The sequence below is a fragment of the Hemibagrus wyckioides genome, linkage group LG09 (assembly GCF_019097595.1).
Source record: "Hemibagrus wyckioides isolate EC202008001 linkage group LG09, SWU_Hwy_1.0, whole genome shotgun sequence".
Taxonomy (NCBI): Eukaryota; Metazoa; Chordata; class Actinopteri; order Siluriformes; family Bagridae; genus Hemibagrus; species Hemibagrus wyckioides.
The window spans coordinates 30,949,692-30,966,507 of NC_080718.1; the positions used below are offsets into that span (position 1 = coordinate 30,949,692).

Genomic DNA, 16,816 nt, shown 5'->3' on the forward strand with positions numbered 1-16,816 from the left:
TTTAGTGTGGTGTTGTTTAGTGTGGTGTTGTGTTGTTGTTTAGTGTGTTGTTGTTTAGTGTGGTGTTGTGTTGTTGTTTAGTGTGGTGTTGTTTAGTGTGGTGTTGTTTAGTGTGGTGTTGTGTTGTTGTTTAGTGTGGTGTTGTTTAGTGTGGTGTTGTTTAGTGTGTTGTTGTTTAGTGTGGTGTTGTTTAGTGTGGTGTTGTGTTGTTGATGAACTGAAACTGAAACACATTAAATGTAGAGAGTAAAGTAAACGTTTCAGTGCAGTGATGAAGATGAAGACTGGATGAAGAGCCGAGAGGAACTTCATCCTGAACACACCTTTAACCCCTTCATCACCTGGGGGGAGGTCACATGACCGGGGTCAATGGGTGACTTATTCTTATGTTAATAAGATTAATACACACTCAGTAAAACACACACACACACACACACACTTAATAAAACACAGAAGAATGTGATTGTTGTGTAAACAGTTCCTGGTGAGGATGAGTGTGTGTGTTATTGAGTGTGTGTGTGTGTGTGTGTGTGATGATGATGAGTTACTGAGTTATTCTACGTATTGATTTTATTGAGAACTTGATCAGTCTATGTACACATCCCTGTGAGTGAGCTGTTGCTATGGAAACGATAAGGTATCACAGTGAGCACATTAATATAAAGCTGCGCTCCAGTCAGAGCTGCTGTTAGAGAGAATTCATCACCACCTGATCCACCAATCAGAGCCAGAACATTGTAAACATTGTAAAGTTGTGGTAATGTAATAAAGCTGTAGTAAAGCTGTAGTAATTTAGTTATGTAGTAATGTAGTAAATATAAATTCACAGCTGGACATAAAGGCCTGAGTTTCTGTAGAAGGTCTCTGAGTTCCTGATGACTTCCAGATGCAGGAATGATATGAGATTTAAAAAAAGGAACTGATTTATGTAGAGTTTTTGCAGACTTTGCCACGTGGACACACACACACACACACACAAACTAGTTGATTATTTAACTAAATACTCTTTTACATCTGAACCATAATAAGCCTGTACGTTTGTGTGTGTGTGCAACTTCTGTGTTTGGCTTGTTAAAAATAAATTATTTATTAAATTAAATACTTTTAAATGTATTGACCTTTATGATCATGATGACATGTAGCCATGGTAAAACACACACACACACACACACACAGTTATACTGCAGTGTTCTGGTAGACGTTTTTTCTCTCTGGTTCTGAATCATTAACCCTGTTCTGCTCCTGATCTCTATTTAAAGTCTTTTAACTTCTAGATTTATTTATAGATAACAGAATTAATGATACATTTCAGCTGTATGATGGAGTGAGTTTAGAGAAGGAGTTACAGCAGTGTGTGTGTGTGTGTGTGTGTGGATCAGGCCAGTGTTTAGAGTGTAAAGATGTGGAACAGATGACAATGTGATGGAAAAAAAGTAGATGCGATTCTTATTTTGGTATCAGCAGTGTGTATTCTCTGAACTGTGTGTGTGTGTGGGTGTGTGTGGGTGTGTTTACTTTATAAATTATTTCGGCACAGTGTAATTATCGCCTACACACTCCAACTTACTGCTGAATTCGGCATCAGGTAAAGCACAGCTAATAGCTAGCATGACTGAGACACACACACACACACATACACACACACACTCTCCCACGTACTGTGTAAGATTTCATCATTCAGGCCATGAGCTTGTTCACTAAACTGGATTTCACAAAGTTTCACAAAGCAGTAAATCCCCTGAGCTTCAAACAGCCGGAAATCTTAAAATCTCCAGAAAGCTGAAACCCTTTTCATGCACGTGAATGTAATATGGAGTTGCCCCACCCTTTACAGCTTCAACTCTTCTGGGAAGGCTTTCCACAAGGTTTAGGAGTGTGTTTATGGAAATTTCTGACCGTTCCTCTAGAAGGGCATTTGTGAGGTCAGGCACTGATGTTGGACGAGAAGGTCTGGCTCACAGTCTCCACTCTAATTCATCCCAAAGGTGTTCTATGGGGTTGAGGTCAGGACTCTGTGCAGGACAGTCAAGTTCCTCCACACCAAACTCACTCATCCATGTCTTTATGGACGTTGCTTTGGTCACTGGTGTGCAGTCATGTTGGAACAGGAAGGGGTCATCCCCAAACTGTTCCCACAAAGAGCATGAAATTGTCCAAAATGTCTTGGTATGAAGCTGAAGCATTAAGAGTTCCTTTCACTGGAACTAAGGGGCCGAGCCCAACCCCTGAAAAACAACACCTGAACTCAATGATTTGGAGGCGTGTCCCAATACTGTATAGTGTATTTAGTGTCCTTCACACTATACAACTCCTTCAGTGTAAAAGAGGAGATTATAAAAGGTTTTTAACTTCAGGTGTGTTTATACTGTGTAAAGTGATGAATTGAGTTTCTACACAAAAGGGTTTAGATTTTAATCTTAAATGTTGTAAAGATTCCAGCAGTGTGTTCCTCTGAAGAGTTTCACCTTTGACTTTTGCGTTTACTGCCCTGTGATGAAAAGGAGCCGTAAGCAGATTCCAGGATCTTCTAAAAGCTGTGAAATCAGCAGGAGAGAGCTTCAGAGTTTACTGACTTCAGCACTGAGCGTGCCTCTGAGGGACAATAAAGATCTGGTCAATCACTCACATCTCCACACCACGGGTTAAACCGCTACGCTAACTCATTCACATCTCCACACCACGGGTTAAACCGCTACGCTAACTCATTCACATCTCCACACCACGGGTTAAACCGCTACGCTAACTCACTCACATCTCCACACCACGGGTTAAACCGCTACGCTAACTCATTCACATCTCCACACCACGGGTTAAACCGCTACGCTAACTCACTCACATCTCCACACCACGGGTTAAACTGCTACGCTAACTCACTCACATCTCCACACCACAGGTTAAACTGCTACGCTAACTCACTCACATCTCCACACCACGGGTTAAACTGCTACGCTAACTCACTCACATCTCCACACCACGGGTTAAACCGCTACGCTAACTCACTCACACCTCTACAGAACAGGTTAAACTGCTACGCTAACTCACTCACATCTCCACACCACGGGTTAAACCGCTACGCTAACTCACTCACACCTCTACAGAACAGGTTAAACTGCTACGCTAACTCACTCACATCTCCACACCACGGGTTAAACTGCTACGCTAACTCACTCACATCTCCACACCACGGGTTAAACTGCTACGCTAACTCACTCACATCTCCACACCACGGGTTAAACTGCTACGCTAACTCACTCACTTCTCCACACCACGGGTTAAACCGCTACGCTAACTCACTCACACCTCTACAGAACAGGTTAAACTGCTACGCTAACTCACTCACACCTCTACAGAACAGGCTAAACCGCTACGCTAACTCACTCACACCTCTACAGAACAGGCTAAACCGCTACGCTAACTCACTCACACCTCTACAGAACAGGCTAAACCGCTACGCTAACTCACTCACACCTCTACAGAACAGGCTAAACCGCTACGCTAACTCACTCACACCTCTACAGAACAGGTTAAACCACTACGCTAACTCACTCACACCTCTACAGAACAGGCTAAACCGCTACGCTAACTCACTCACACCTCTACAGAACAGGCTAAACCGCTACGCTAACTCACTCACACCTCTACAGAACAGGCTAAACCACTACGCTAACTCACATCTCCACACCACGCGTTAAACTGCTACTTTAACTCAGTGTTTCACTCCACAATATCAATACTGCATTAATGGGAAATATTTATCTTTAAACTCAGGACAAACATCAAGAGAGAGAGAGAGAGAGAGAGAGAGAGAGAGAGAGACTCTGAGTCTGATCTCTGGTTTTCGTTAACAGACAGATTCAGTGTTTAACAGAGTATAAAGTCTGTATGATTGGACATGCTGTCAGTGGAAGCTCCTGTGTGTGTGTGAGAGAGTTTGTGTATCTCTGTCTGTGTGTGTGTGTGTGTGAGTTTGTGTATCTCTGTCTGTGTGTGTGTGTGTGTGTGTGTGTGTGTGAGTTTGTGTATCTCTGTCTGTGTGTGTGTGTGTGTGTGTGTGAGTTTGTGTATCTCTGTCTGTGTGTGTGTGTGTGTGTGTTAATAAAAGCAGTAGTGAATATAAATGATAAATATATGAATGGACAATTTCTGACCTATAGGTGACCATCTCCTCTGTCCCTGGGTCATCTCTCTCCCAGATCAGAGCCACACGATTCGGATCTTTAGCAACGTGTACATCCAGACAGTTTACTGCCAAACACACAGACACACACAGACACACACTGTCAGATAACAGCAATGATCATTTATCTGTAGATCTCCAGCACTGACCAGCACTCTAATGCTGTGGGGTAAGAAAGTGAGCAAAATCTGTCACAGAAAAAAATGACTGACATTCAAATAAACTGCCTCACTGATGTGTGTGCGGGTGTGTGTGTGTGTGTGTGTGTGTGTGAGAGAGAGAGAGAGAGAGAGAGAGAGAGAGAGAGAGAGAGAGAGAGATAGTTGGATGTGTTGAAGGTGGAGATAAAACAGATAATAGTACAGAAGAGGGAGTGAATGCCTGAAAGAGAGAAAAATGGGAGTGTGAGTTTACAGGGTCAGATAACAGGAGGGTGGTGTGGTGTGTAGTGTAGTTTGTGTGTGTGTGTGTGTGTGTGTGTGTCAGTGCAGTATAACCTCTGATGGACAGAGCAGTCCCAGGCTCACGCCTTTAGATCAAGAAAATATGATCATATAACCCCAATATTATCATCCCTGCACTGGCTACCTGTGAAGTTTAGAATTGATTATAAATTAGCTCTACTCATGTTCAAGGCTCTAAATGGTTTAGCTCCCACCTATCTCTCCAGTCTTCTAACACGTTACAATCCACCACGCTCTTTAAGATCACAAAATTCCGGACTTCTAGTAGTTCCCAGAATATCAAAGTCCACAGAAGGGGGTAGAGCGTTTTCATATTTAGCTCCAAAACTTTGGAACAGTCTTCCTGACAGTGTTCGGGGCTCAGACACAGTCTCCCAGTTTAAATGTAGACTAAAGACTTCTCTCTTCAGCCTGGCATACATTTAACACATCCCATAACCTTCTGTTTATATGTTTGTTGTTTTCTTATGTCGTTTTTCAGGTAAAGCTGCTTTGAGACAATGCTCTTTGTTAAAAGCGCTATACAAATAAAATTGAATTGAATTGAAATTGAAATGACCCGAGGAGAGTTTTGTTTCAGTTTGTGGAGGAAGTGCAGTGTTCAGAGACAGGAAACAGATCTGACTGTAAAGTGTGTAACACTGCAGTTTATAACAAACACCAGAGGTGTGTGTGTGTGTGTGTGTGTGTGTGTGTGTGTGTTACTGTCAGTGTTAAAGTGTTGAAGTGATGTGTAGAAGAACACAGGAAGATTTTATATAGCTGTAGAGTTAGTTAAAGTGTTAGTTATGGGATTAGTTCTGGTATTTAGTTAAGTTAAAGTGTTAGTTATGGGATTAGTTCTGGTATTTAGTTTAAGTTAAAGTGTTAGTTATGGGATTAGTTATGGTATTTAGTTAAGTTAAAGTGTTAGTTATGGGATTAGTTATGGTATTTAGTTTAAGTTAAAGTGTTAGTTATGGGATTAGTTCGGGTATTTAGTTAAATTAAAGTGTTAGTTATGGGATTAGTTCTGGTATTTAGTTTAAGTTAAAGTGTTAGATATGGGATTAGTTCGGGTATTTAGTTAAATTAAAGTGTTAGATATGGGATTAGTTCGGGTATTTAGTTAAATTAAAGTGTTAGATATGGGATTAGTTCTGGTATTTAGTTTAAGTTAAAGTGTTAGATATGGGATTAGTTCGGGTATTTAGTTAAATTAAAGTGTTAGATATGGGATTAGTTCTGGTATTTAGTTAAGTTAAAGTGTTAGATATGGGATTAGTTCGGGTATTTAGTTAAGTTAAAGTGTTAGATATGGGATTAGTTCGGGTATTTAGTTAAGTTAAAGTGTTAGATATGGGATTAGTTCGGGTATTTAGTTAAGTTAAAGTGTTAGATATGGGATTAGTTCGGGTATTTAGTTAAGTTAAAGTGTTAGATATGGGATTAGTTCGGGTATTTAGTTAAGTTAAAGTGTTAGATATGGGATTAGTTCGGGTATTTAGTTAAATTAAAGTGTTAGATATGGGATTAGTTCGGGTATTTAGTTAAGTTAAAGTGTTAGATATGGGATTAGTTCGGGTATTTAGTTAAGTTAAAGTGTTAGATATGGGATTAGTTCGGGTATTTAGTTAAGTTAAAGTGTTAGATATGGGATTAGTTCGGGTATTTAGTTAAGTTAAAGTGTTAACTATTAAAGTAGAACTGAGAGGAAAACTGAATGAGTGTAAAACCGGAAGTTTTGCTTTTTAACATATTGCTGTTTTTACCGGAAACGTTCAGTTGCCCCCCGAGGAACCAGCCGATCTTCCCGCGTCCCAGATCGCAATCCTGCACGCGCTCAAAACCCCGAATCCACGTGATCCTCTCACGCGCAACACTGTCCCAGAAGCGCTCCGGTTCCCGGGCTGAGAGCTCGCGCAGCTCCGCGTGCGTCTTACCAGCCAGGAGCGAGCTCGGAGCAGCGCTGGAGAGAGGTCTCGCGCGACAGAGCAGCTTCGGAACCGGGCTGAGGTCGCGCCAGAAATGCGATCTTCCTCCACGCGCACACTTCAGTAGCAGCAGCAGAGCTCTCCCTCCGTGCAAGGCCATGATTAAATATCCGAGCGCTTCTCATCGGCTCGCGCGACTGCCAAGGTGCTTTCTCTTCCTCAAAGATATCACACACACACACACACACACACCCCGGGGGTGGGGCACTGGGGTTTTATTTCACCCGCGAAATTACACTCATTTTTTTCTCTCTCTCTCTCTCTCTCTCTCTCTCTCACACACACACACACACACACAAACTTTTTAATACTAATCTGATACTCACGTTGACGTCACTGTGCTGTACTCGGTGCTCGCGCTGTTGCAGCTGCTTGTGCGCGCGCTCACTAGAGCCTTTTATATGATCGGTTTTAAATAAACTTCCACAAAACTGTTTTCACACACACACACACACACACACTTACTTGTTAAAGGTTCCTATAGCTTTAACCACGATATGACTTATTGTGGTGAAACACACATCCTGTAGCAGAGAGAAAGTTCTGGAACACAGGTTCGGTTCTCAGAAGCTTCGGGATCCAGAACATTATTTATAATCACATTCTTCAGCATCATCAGGAATAAACATGAATGTAAATCTTTCTCCTTTTTATTCTGGATCTTTATATTCCTGTAAATCTGCTCTGATGCAGTCTCCAGTGCTAAAAGCTCTACAGAAGTAAAATAGAACTGAATTCAACACCTTTCAATGCGTTCCATTTACCTTCAGCTGTTTTTACAGTCACACCGCCACCTAGTGGACACAATGCTGAAGTGCAGTTTATAAAAGAAGCAAACTCTACACGAGTTTAGAGATAGAGTTTAATTCCCTTTTACTTGCCCAGAGGGTTTGGACACGCCATTGTTCTCATTGTTTACACCCCCCATGTGCCGACACGGAGGTAGCGTGTGACGTCATGCACTCCACTGTTGCTAGGTTACAAACACAACACCCCAAGGCGATGGTGTTAATCTCTGGGGACTTTAATAATGTTACTCTGGACACAACACTACCTGCTTTCTCCCAGTATGTGGACTGTCACACCAGGAGGACAATTGATTTACTGTATGCCAATGTAAAGGACACATACAGGGCCACCCTGCTGCCTGCACTGGGGAAAGCAGACCACCTTATTCTGCTTCAGCCTCACTATAAACCAAGAGTGAGGAGACTACCAACAACCACACGTTCATTCAGGAAGTGGTCTCCTGACGCTGAGCAGATCCTAAGAGACTTCTTCAGGGACATAGACTGGGAAGTACTGCAGGGGCCACACAATGGGAACATTGAGGAGGTTGTCGACTGCACTACTGACTACATCAACTTCTGTATGATGTTGTTTTTCCAGAAAGAACTGTATGATGCTATGCAAAGAACAAGCCCTGGATCACAAGAGACATCAAGGGACTATTGAACCAGAAGAAGAGGGCCTTTAGGGATGGTGATCAGAAGGAGCTTAAGTGTGTGCAGGGGGAACTAAAAGTCCAGCTCAGGGAGGCAAAGGAGCAGTACAGGAGGAAGCTGGAGCAAATGTTGCAGAATAACAGCATGAAGGAAGTGTGGAGTGGGATGAAAAAATAACCAGATGCAGCTCGAAGCGGGGTGACACCATTGGAAGGAGGTGTGGGAATAGCGAACCAGCTGAACAATTTCTTCAACAGGTTTGACGACCCAAACTCATTCACACCTCAGTACACTGCACTCCCCACCCCCACTTCTGCTTTCAATCTACCCACTGAGAACAACTGTAGCACACAGGAGGAGAATATCCTTCCACCCATGATCACAGCAGAGCTAAGGAGGCTCCTTCCCAGCAAAGCTGTGGTATCTCCATGACTCCTGAAGGCCTACACACTGGAGCTGAGAGACCCTCTACAACACATCTTTAACCTGAGCCTGGAGCAGGAGAGGGTACCTTGGTGGTGGAAACAATTCTGCATTATCCCAGTCCCAAAGAAACCACGCCCTGGAGAGCTGAATGACTTCAGGCCAGTCGACCTGACGTCTCACATAATGAAGACCATGGAGCGGGTGCTGCTACACCACATTAGGCCACAGGTTCACCATGCCCCCGACCCTCTGCAGTTTTCATTCCAGGAGAAGGTGGGAGTGAAGGATGCCATTACTTACATGCTTCACAGATCCCTCTCTCACCTGGACAGCGGCAGTGGGGCTGTGAGAATAACATTTTTGGACTTCTCCAGTGCTTTCAACACCATCCAGCCGCTCCTCAGAGATAAATTAAGAGAGATGGGAGTGAGCTCACACCTGAGGGCATGCATCACGGACTACCTGACAAGCAGACCTCAGTATGTGAGACTGGGGGACTGCAGGTCTGACACTGTGGTCAGCAGTACGGGAGCACCACAAGGGACTGTTCTCTCTCCGGTCCTGTTCACCATCTACACCTCAGACTTTCAGTATAGCTCAGAGCTCTGCCACATGCAAAAGTTGATGGACGACACTGCTATTGTTGGCTTTATCAGGAAGGGACAGGAGGAAGAGTACAGAAAACTGATACAGGACTTCGTTGCATGGTGTGACGTTAACCATCTGCACCTCAACACCACAAAGACCAGGGAGATGGTGGTGGATGTTAGGAGGCCCAGGCCTCAACCTGATCTCTCTCTCTCTCTCTCTCTCTCTCTCTCTCACACACACACACACACACGTATATATACACACGTGCGCGCACACACACACACATATATATATATATACACACACACACACACACTCTCTCTCTCTCTCTCTCTCTCACACACACACACACACACACATATATATATATATGTTAGGGCTGTCAAAATTAACGTGTTAATAACGCGTTAATGCAAATCCTTTTTTAACAGCACTAATTTTATTAATGTGCGCATTTTCAGTTTGACCCTCGGCCTTGCCCATAGTTTGGGAAATGGGAGATGCAGCAGTAAACCGAAATTCAGAAAAAAAAACGTCTTCGTTGTATATAAAACCGCAGCACCTCGAGTTTAAAATATCACTTGATGGTGACGCATACAGCTGATACAGAGAGCTCTCCTGCCCCTCTCCTGCCCCTCTCCTGCCCCTCACCAAAGGCAGACAACACTAGATTCTTTTCAGTGGAGATGTAATGTGAACCTGTGTTTTTTCTATGTTCTTTTGTTCATGTGTTTAATTGTCATGAACAAGTTATTTGACAAACATGTCTATGTTCTTTGTGCTTTATATTTAAGGTGGTTTCAGTAATAAATGTACACTTTGCATGTTTAGAAGAAGTGATCTGAAAATGTTAACAGGTTTGTGTCAGTAAATCGCTCAGTGCAAAGGAAGAAGTCACTGTTTTCTATGTTCTTTTTTTCATATGTTTAATAAACATGAACAAGAAAAATATCTATGAACTCTGAAACATATCTAGTCTTCATGCTCTATGTTGAATATGGTTTCACTAATAATAACAACATACATTTCAATATTTGTCCACACCCATGTTGATTAGAGTGTTAAAAACTAAAAAAGTATTAATTTAAGGTACATTTAGAATGGATAGAAATGTGCAATTAAGTTGCGATTAATCACAACTCATGACAATCATGGGATTAATTAAATATTTTAATCAATTGACAGTCCTTATATATATATATATATATATTAGGGCAAGTTAACGCGTTATTATCGCATTAACTCATTAATTAATTAACGCCGACAATTATTTTATCGCACATTAACGCAGTTTTTATTATTTTGTAAATTATTTTAAAAGTCTGTTGCTCACTGGCTCAGAATACACACACAGACAAACCACGGGTGACGGGAGGGGTGGGATCTTGATCCGTATTGGCTTGGGATAAACGTCATCACGCGTCTCAACCAATGAGAGCATTGGTGAAGACCGTAAGACTGCTGCGGCGCTCAGAGGAACCGGAGAAGAAATAGAACCGGCGGATTAACAAAGACGGAGAAAGGCACCAAACTTTTACATGGACAGTTTCATTTTAGATAGATAGCTAGATAAGGCTACCTGTTAAATTTTTACGTATAACAGTGCGATTAATCTCGATTAAAAAAAAAAAAAAAAATTAATCGTTGCCCAGCCCTAATATATATATATTAGGGCTGTCAATCGATAATACTGTGTACACATAACACTGTGTGACAAATAAAATTTGAATTTGAATATTTATATATTTTATTCAAATTTTATTTGTCACATACGTAATCGTACACAGTATGATATGCAGTGAAATGCTTACACCACTGTTTTGACCCTTGAAAAAGGAAAAGGAATAAGGACAGAACAAAAGACGAGGATAAAATATAATAATACGAAATATAAAATATAAAAACAAGTTCACAGTAGGTAAAAAATGAAATAGAATAAAAATAGAATAAAATATAATAAATATGAATAAAGTAAGGTATGGTATATATGTATATAGAATATGTATATAGGAAGTGTAAAATACAACTGTGTTGTGCAAAATTATATAAAATTATATAAAGTGCATAGTGTGTAATTAAAATTTTTTTTTAAGATTAATTAATAAAAATAAATAAATGAGACTGGAGAAAAAATGATCTAACCAATCGCAGTTTGCAGTCTACAAGTACACATGTAGACCAACCAATTAAATGTTAGCGGATACCGAGTCAGGAAGTGAAGGGCGGAGCTTCACAGGCAGCGCGAGTCACAGGAGCATTCCAAAATCCTTCATTAAACCCTAGACCAGTGCCCTTCACCCCCACGGGTCACACCTAGTGCACTACACATGGTCCTGAGAGCGGTTTGGGACGCGCCCACTCATTCACATGGCGAGGAAGACAACATGTTAAATCTCTTTATAGCGCTGATGATGTGAGTAAATTTAAAGCATGAATCTCCACCACACTTCTGTTTCATTACCGCGGGGTTTCTCCTTATTCCTGTTATATATGTACAACGGCATGTGTGTAACGTTAGCTAGCCGAGTAGCTTGTGGACAAAAATCAAACAGCGCTCCGAAACGCTTTGTGATGATTATAACATTATTAAACCTAACAGAAGTTTAAAAAACTTCATTTTTCATGGTCACATGTAGAGGAAAATATCTTATTTTTTATTTGAAAGAAACATTATAATGAGCTCAGAGTGTTTAGCTAACTGTGCCAGGCTTTAACGTTTCCAAGGAGACGCCTACGGAGGCCCAGAGTGGTCACGCGGAGTGAAAAAGGAAACGCGAATGATTTCCTCTTTCTTTATTTTCACTCACTTGTGTGTGTGTGTGTGTGTGTGTGTGAGACAGGGTGTGTACTTTGTGTGTGACAGGGTGTGTACTTTACAGTGTAGTGTGTGTGTGTGTGTGACAGGGTGTGTGTGTGTGTGTGTGTGTGTGACAGGGTGTGTACTGTACAGTGTAGTGTGTGTGTGTGTGTGTGTGACAGGGTGTGTACTTTACAGTGTAGTGTGTGTGTGTGTGTGTGTGTGTGACAGGGTGTGTACTGTACAGTGTAGTGTGTGTGTGTGTGTGTGTGTGTGTGTGACAGGGTGTGTACTGTACAGTGTAGTGTGTGTGTGTGTGAGACAGGGTGTGTACTTTACAGTGTAGTGTGTGTGTGTGTGTGTGTGTGACAGGGTGTGTACTGTACAGTGTAGTGTGTGTGTGTGTGACAGGGTGTGTACTGTACAGTGTAGTGTGTGTGTGTGTGTGTGTGTGTGTGTGTGTGACAGGGTGTGTACTGTACAGTGTAGTGTGTGTGTGTGTGTGTGTGTGACAGGGTGTGTACTTTACTGTGTAGTGTGTATGTGTGTGTGTGTGTGTGACAGGGTGTGTACTTTACAGTGTTGTGTGTGTGTGTGTGTGTGTGTGTGTGACAGGGTGTGTACTTTACAGTGTAGTGTGTGTGTGTGTGTGTGTGTGACAGGGTGTGTACTTTACAGTGTGTGTGTGTGTGTGTGTGTGTGACAGGGTGTGTACTGTACAGTGTAGTGTGTGTGTGTGTGTGTGACAGGGTGTGTACTGTACAGTGTAGTGTGTGTGTGTGTGAGACAGGGTGTGTACTTTACAGTGTAGTGTGTGTGTGTGTGTGTGTGTGACAGGGTGTGTACTGTACAGTGTAGTGTGTGTGTGTGTGACAGGGTGTGTACTGTACAGTGTAGTGTGTGTGTGTGTGTGTGTGTGACAGGGTGTGTACTTTACTGTGTAGTGTGTATGTGTGTGTGTGTGTGTGACAGGGTGTGTACTTTACAGTGTTGTGTGTGTGTGTGTGTGTGTGTGTGTGTGACAGGGTGTGTACTTTACAGTGTAGTGTGTGTGTGTGTGTGACAGGGTGTGTACTTTACAGTGTTGTGTGTGTGTGTGTGTGTGTGTGACAGGGTGTGTACTTTACAGTGTTGTGTGTGTGTGTATGTGTGTGACAGGGTGTGTACTTTACAGTGTGTGTGTGTGTGTGTGTGTGTGACAGGGTGTGTACTTTACAGTGTTGTGTGTGTGTGTGTGTGTGTGTGACAGGGTGTGTACTGTACAGTGTAGTGTGTGTGTGTGTGTGACAGGGTGTGTACTTTACAGTGTAGTGTGTGTGTGTGTGTGTGACAGGGTGTGTACTGTACAGTGTAGTGTGTGTGTGTGTGTGTGACAGGGTGTGTACTGTACAGTGTAGTGTGTGTGTGTGTGTGTGTGACAGGGTGTGTACTTTACAGTGTGTGTGTGTGTGTGTGTGTGACAGGGTGTGTACTTTACAGTGTTGTGTGTGTGTGTGTGTGTGTGTGTGACAGGGTGTGTACTGTACAGTGTAGTGTGTGTGTGTGTGTGTGTGACAGGGTGTGTACTTTACAGTGTAGTGTGTGTGTGTGTGTGTGTGTGTGTGACAGGGTGTGTACTTTACAGTGTTGTGTGTGTGTGTGTGTGTGTGACAGGGTGTGTACTTTACAGTGTAGTGTGTGTGTGTGTGACAGGGTGTGTACTGTACAGTGTAGTGTGTGTGTGTGTGACAGGGTGTGTACTTTACAGTGTTGTGTGTGTGTGTGTGTGTGACAGGGTGTGTACTTTACAGTGTAGTGTGTGTGTGTGTGTGACAGGGTGTGTACTTTACAGTGTAGTGTGTGTGTGTGTGACAGGGTGTGTACTTTACAGTGTAGTGTGTGTGTGTGTGACAGGGTGTGTACTTTACAGTGTAGTGTGTGTGTGTGTGACAGGGTGTGTACTTTACAGTGTTGTGTGTGTGTGTGTGTGTGTGTGTGACAGGGTGTGTACTTTACAGTGTTGTGTGTGTGTGTATGTGTGTGACAGGGTGTGTACTTTACAGTGTAGTGTGTGTGTGTGTGTGTGTGTGTGTGACAGGGTGTGTACTTTACAGTGTGTGTGTGTGTGTGTGTGTGTGACAGGGTGTGTACTTTACAGTGTAGTGTGTGTGTGTGTGTGTGTGTGACAGGGTGTGTACTGTACAGTGTAGTGTGTGTGTGTGTGTGTGTGACAGGGTGTGTACTGTACAGTGTAGTGTGTGTGTGTGTGTGTGTGTGTGTGTGTGTGACAGGGTGTGTACTTTACAGTGTTGTGTGTGTGTGTGTGTGTGTGTGTGTGTGACAGGGTGTGTACTGTACAGTGTTGTGTGTGTGTGTGTGTGTGTGTGTGTGTGTGTGACAGGGTGTGTACTGTACAGTGTTGTGTGTGTGTGTGTGTGTGTGTGTGTGTGTGTGTGTGACAGGGTGTGTACTGTACAGTGTAGTGTGTGTGTGTGTGTGTGTGTGTGTGACAGGGTGTGTACTGTACAGTGTAGTGTGTGTGTGTGTGTGTGTGTGTGTGTGACAGGGTGTGTACTGTACAGTGTTGTGTGTGTGTGTGTGTGTGTGTGTGTGTGTGTGTGACAGGGTGTGTACTGTACAGTGTAGTGTGTGTGTGTGTGTGTGTGTGTGTGTGTGTGTGTGTGTGACAGGGTGTGTACTGTACAGTGTAGTTTGTGTGTGTGACAGGGTGTGTACTTTACAGTGTAGTGTGTGTGTGTGTGTGTGTGACAGGGTGTGTACTGTACAGTGTAGTGTGTGTGTGTGTGACAGGGTGTGTACTTTACAGTGTAGTGTGTGTGTGTGTGTGTGTGTGACAGGGTGTGTACTTTACAGTGTAGTGTGTGTGTGTGTGTGTGTGACAGGGTGTGTACTGTACAGTGTAGTGTGTGTGTGTGTGTGTGTGTGTGTGTGTGTGTGTGTGTGACAGGGTGTGTACTGTACAGTGTAGTGTGTGTGTGTGTGTGTGTGTGTGACAGGGTGTGTACTTTACAGTGTTGTGTGTGTGTGTGTGTGTGTGTGTGACAGGGTGTGTACTTTACAGTGTAGTGTGTGTGTGTGTGTGTGTGTGACAGGGTGTGTACTGTACAGTGTAGTGTGTGTGTGTGTGTGTGTGTGTGTGTGACAGGGTGTGTACTGTACAGTGTAGTGTGTGTGTGTGTGTGTGTGTGTGTGTGTGTGACAGGGTGTGTACTGTACAGTGTTGTGTGTGTGTGTGTGTGTGTGTGTGTGTGACAGGGTGTGTACTGTACAGTGTAGTGTGTGTGTGTGTGTGTGTGTGTGTGTGTGTGTGTGTGTGTGACAGGGTGTGTACTGTACAGTGTAGTGTGTGTGTGTGTGTGTGTGTGTGTGTGTGTGACAGGGTGTGTACTGTACAGTGTAGTGTGTGTGTGTGTGTGTGTGTGTGTGACAGGGTGTGTACTGTACAGTGTAGTGTGTGTGTGTGACAGGGTGTGTACTGTACAGTGTAGTGTGTGTGTGTGTGTGTGTGACAGGGTGTGTACTGTACAGTGTAGTGTGTGTGTGTGTGACAGGGTGTGTACTTTACAGTGTAGTGTGTGTGTGTGTGTGACAGGGTGTGTACTTTACAGTGTAGTGTGTGTGTGTGTGTGTCTGACAGGGTGTGTACTTTACAGTGTAGTGTGTGTGTGTGTGTGACAGGGTGTGTACTGTACAGTGTAGTGTGTGTGTGTGTGTGTGACAGGGTGTGTACTGTACAGTGTAGTGTGTGTGTGTGTGTGTGACAGGGTGTGTACTGTACAGTGTAGTGTGTGTGTGTGTGTGTGTGACAGGGTGTGTACTGTACAGTGTAGTGTGTGTGTGTGTGTGTGTGTGACAGGGTGTGTACTTTACAGTGTAGTGTGTGTGTGTGTGTGTGACAGGGTGTGTACTGTACAGTGTAGTGTGTGTGTGTGTGTGTGACAGGGTGTGTACTTTACAGTGTAGTGTGTGTGTGTGTGTGTGTGACAGGGTGTGTACTTTACAGTGTTGTGTGTGTGTGTGTGACAGGGTGTGTACTGTACAGTGTAGTGTGTGTGTGTGTGTGTGTGTGTGACAGGGTGTGTACTGTACAGTGTAGTGTGTGTGTGTGTGTGAGACAGGGTGTGTACTTTACAGTGTAGTGTGTGTGTGTGTGTGTGTGTGTGTGTGTGTGACAGGGTGTGTACTTTACAGTGTAGTGTGTGTGTGTGTGTGTGTGTGTGTGTGTGACAGGGTGTGTACTTTACAGTGTAGTGTGTGCGTGTGTGTGTGTGTGACAGGGTGTGTTCTTTACAGTGTAGTGTGTGTGTGTGTGTGTGTGTGTGTGACAGGGTGTGTACTTTACAGTGTAGTGTGTGTGTGTGTGTGACAGGGTGTGTACTTTACAGTGTAGTGTGTGTGTGTGTGTGTGTGTGACAGGGTGTGTACTTTACAGTGTAGTGTGTGTGTGTGTGAGACAGGGTGTGTACTTTACAGTGTAGTGTGTGTGTGTGTGTGACAGGGTGTGTACTGTACAGTGTAGTGTGTGTGTGTGTGACAGGGTGTGTACTGTACAGTGTAGTGTGTGTGTGTGTGTGTGTGTGTGTGACAGGGTGTGTACTGTACAGTGTAGTGTGTGTGTGTGTGTGTGTGTGTGTGAGACAGGGTGTGTACTGTACAGTGTAGTGTGTGTGTGTGTGTGTGTGTGTGAGACAGGGTGTGTACTTTACAGTGTAGTGTGTGACAGGGTGTGTACTGTACAGTGTAGTGTGTGTGTGTGTGACAGGGTGTGTACTGTACAGTGTAGTGTGTGTGTGTGTGTGTGTGTGTGTGACAGGGTGTGTGCTGTATAGTTTAGTGTGTGTGTGTGACAGGGTGTGTACTGTACAGTGTAGTGTGTGTGTGTGTGTGTGTGTGTGTGTGTGTGTGTGTGACAGGGTGTGTACTGTACAGTGTAGTGTGTGTGT

At 43.4% G+C, this 16,816-nt stretch overlaps 2 protein-coding genes across 2 annotated transcripts in view; one reads left to right on the top strand and one right to left on the bottom strand.

Moving 5' to 3' along the window:
* The window catches only part of acss1 (acyl-CoA synthetase short chain family member 1), a 67,390-nt gene extending 60,530 nt beyond the window's left edge, over nt 1–6,860 (bottom strand). The window contains exons 1-2 of the mRNA XM_058398844.1: nt 6,393–6,860; nt 4,149–4,245 (exon numbers count right to left, since the gene is read on the bottom strand). Of these exons, the coding sequence (XP_058254827.1) occupies nt 4,149–4,245; nt 6,393–6,714 (419 nt within the window). The 5' untranslated portion in view covers nt 6,715–6,860. The remainder of the gene's footprint in view (nt 1–4,148; nt 4,246–6,392) is intronic.
* A 4,254-nt stretch (nt 6,861–11,114) lies between these two features.
* Nucleotides 11,115–16,816, top strand: part of hhat (hedgehog acyltransferase) — a 44,298-nt gene continuing 38,596 nt past the window's right edge. The window contains exon 1 of the mRNA XM_058398776.1: nt 11,115–11,489. The gene's annotated coding sequence lies outside the window, so the exon portion shown is untranslated. The remainder of the gene's footprint in view (nt 11,490–16,816) is intronic.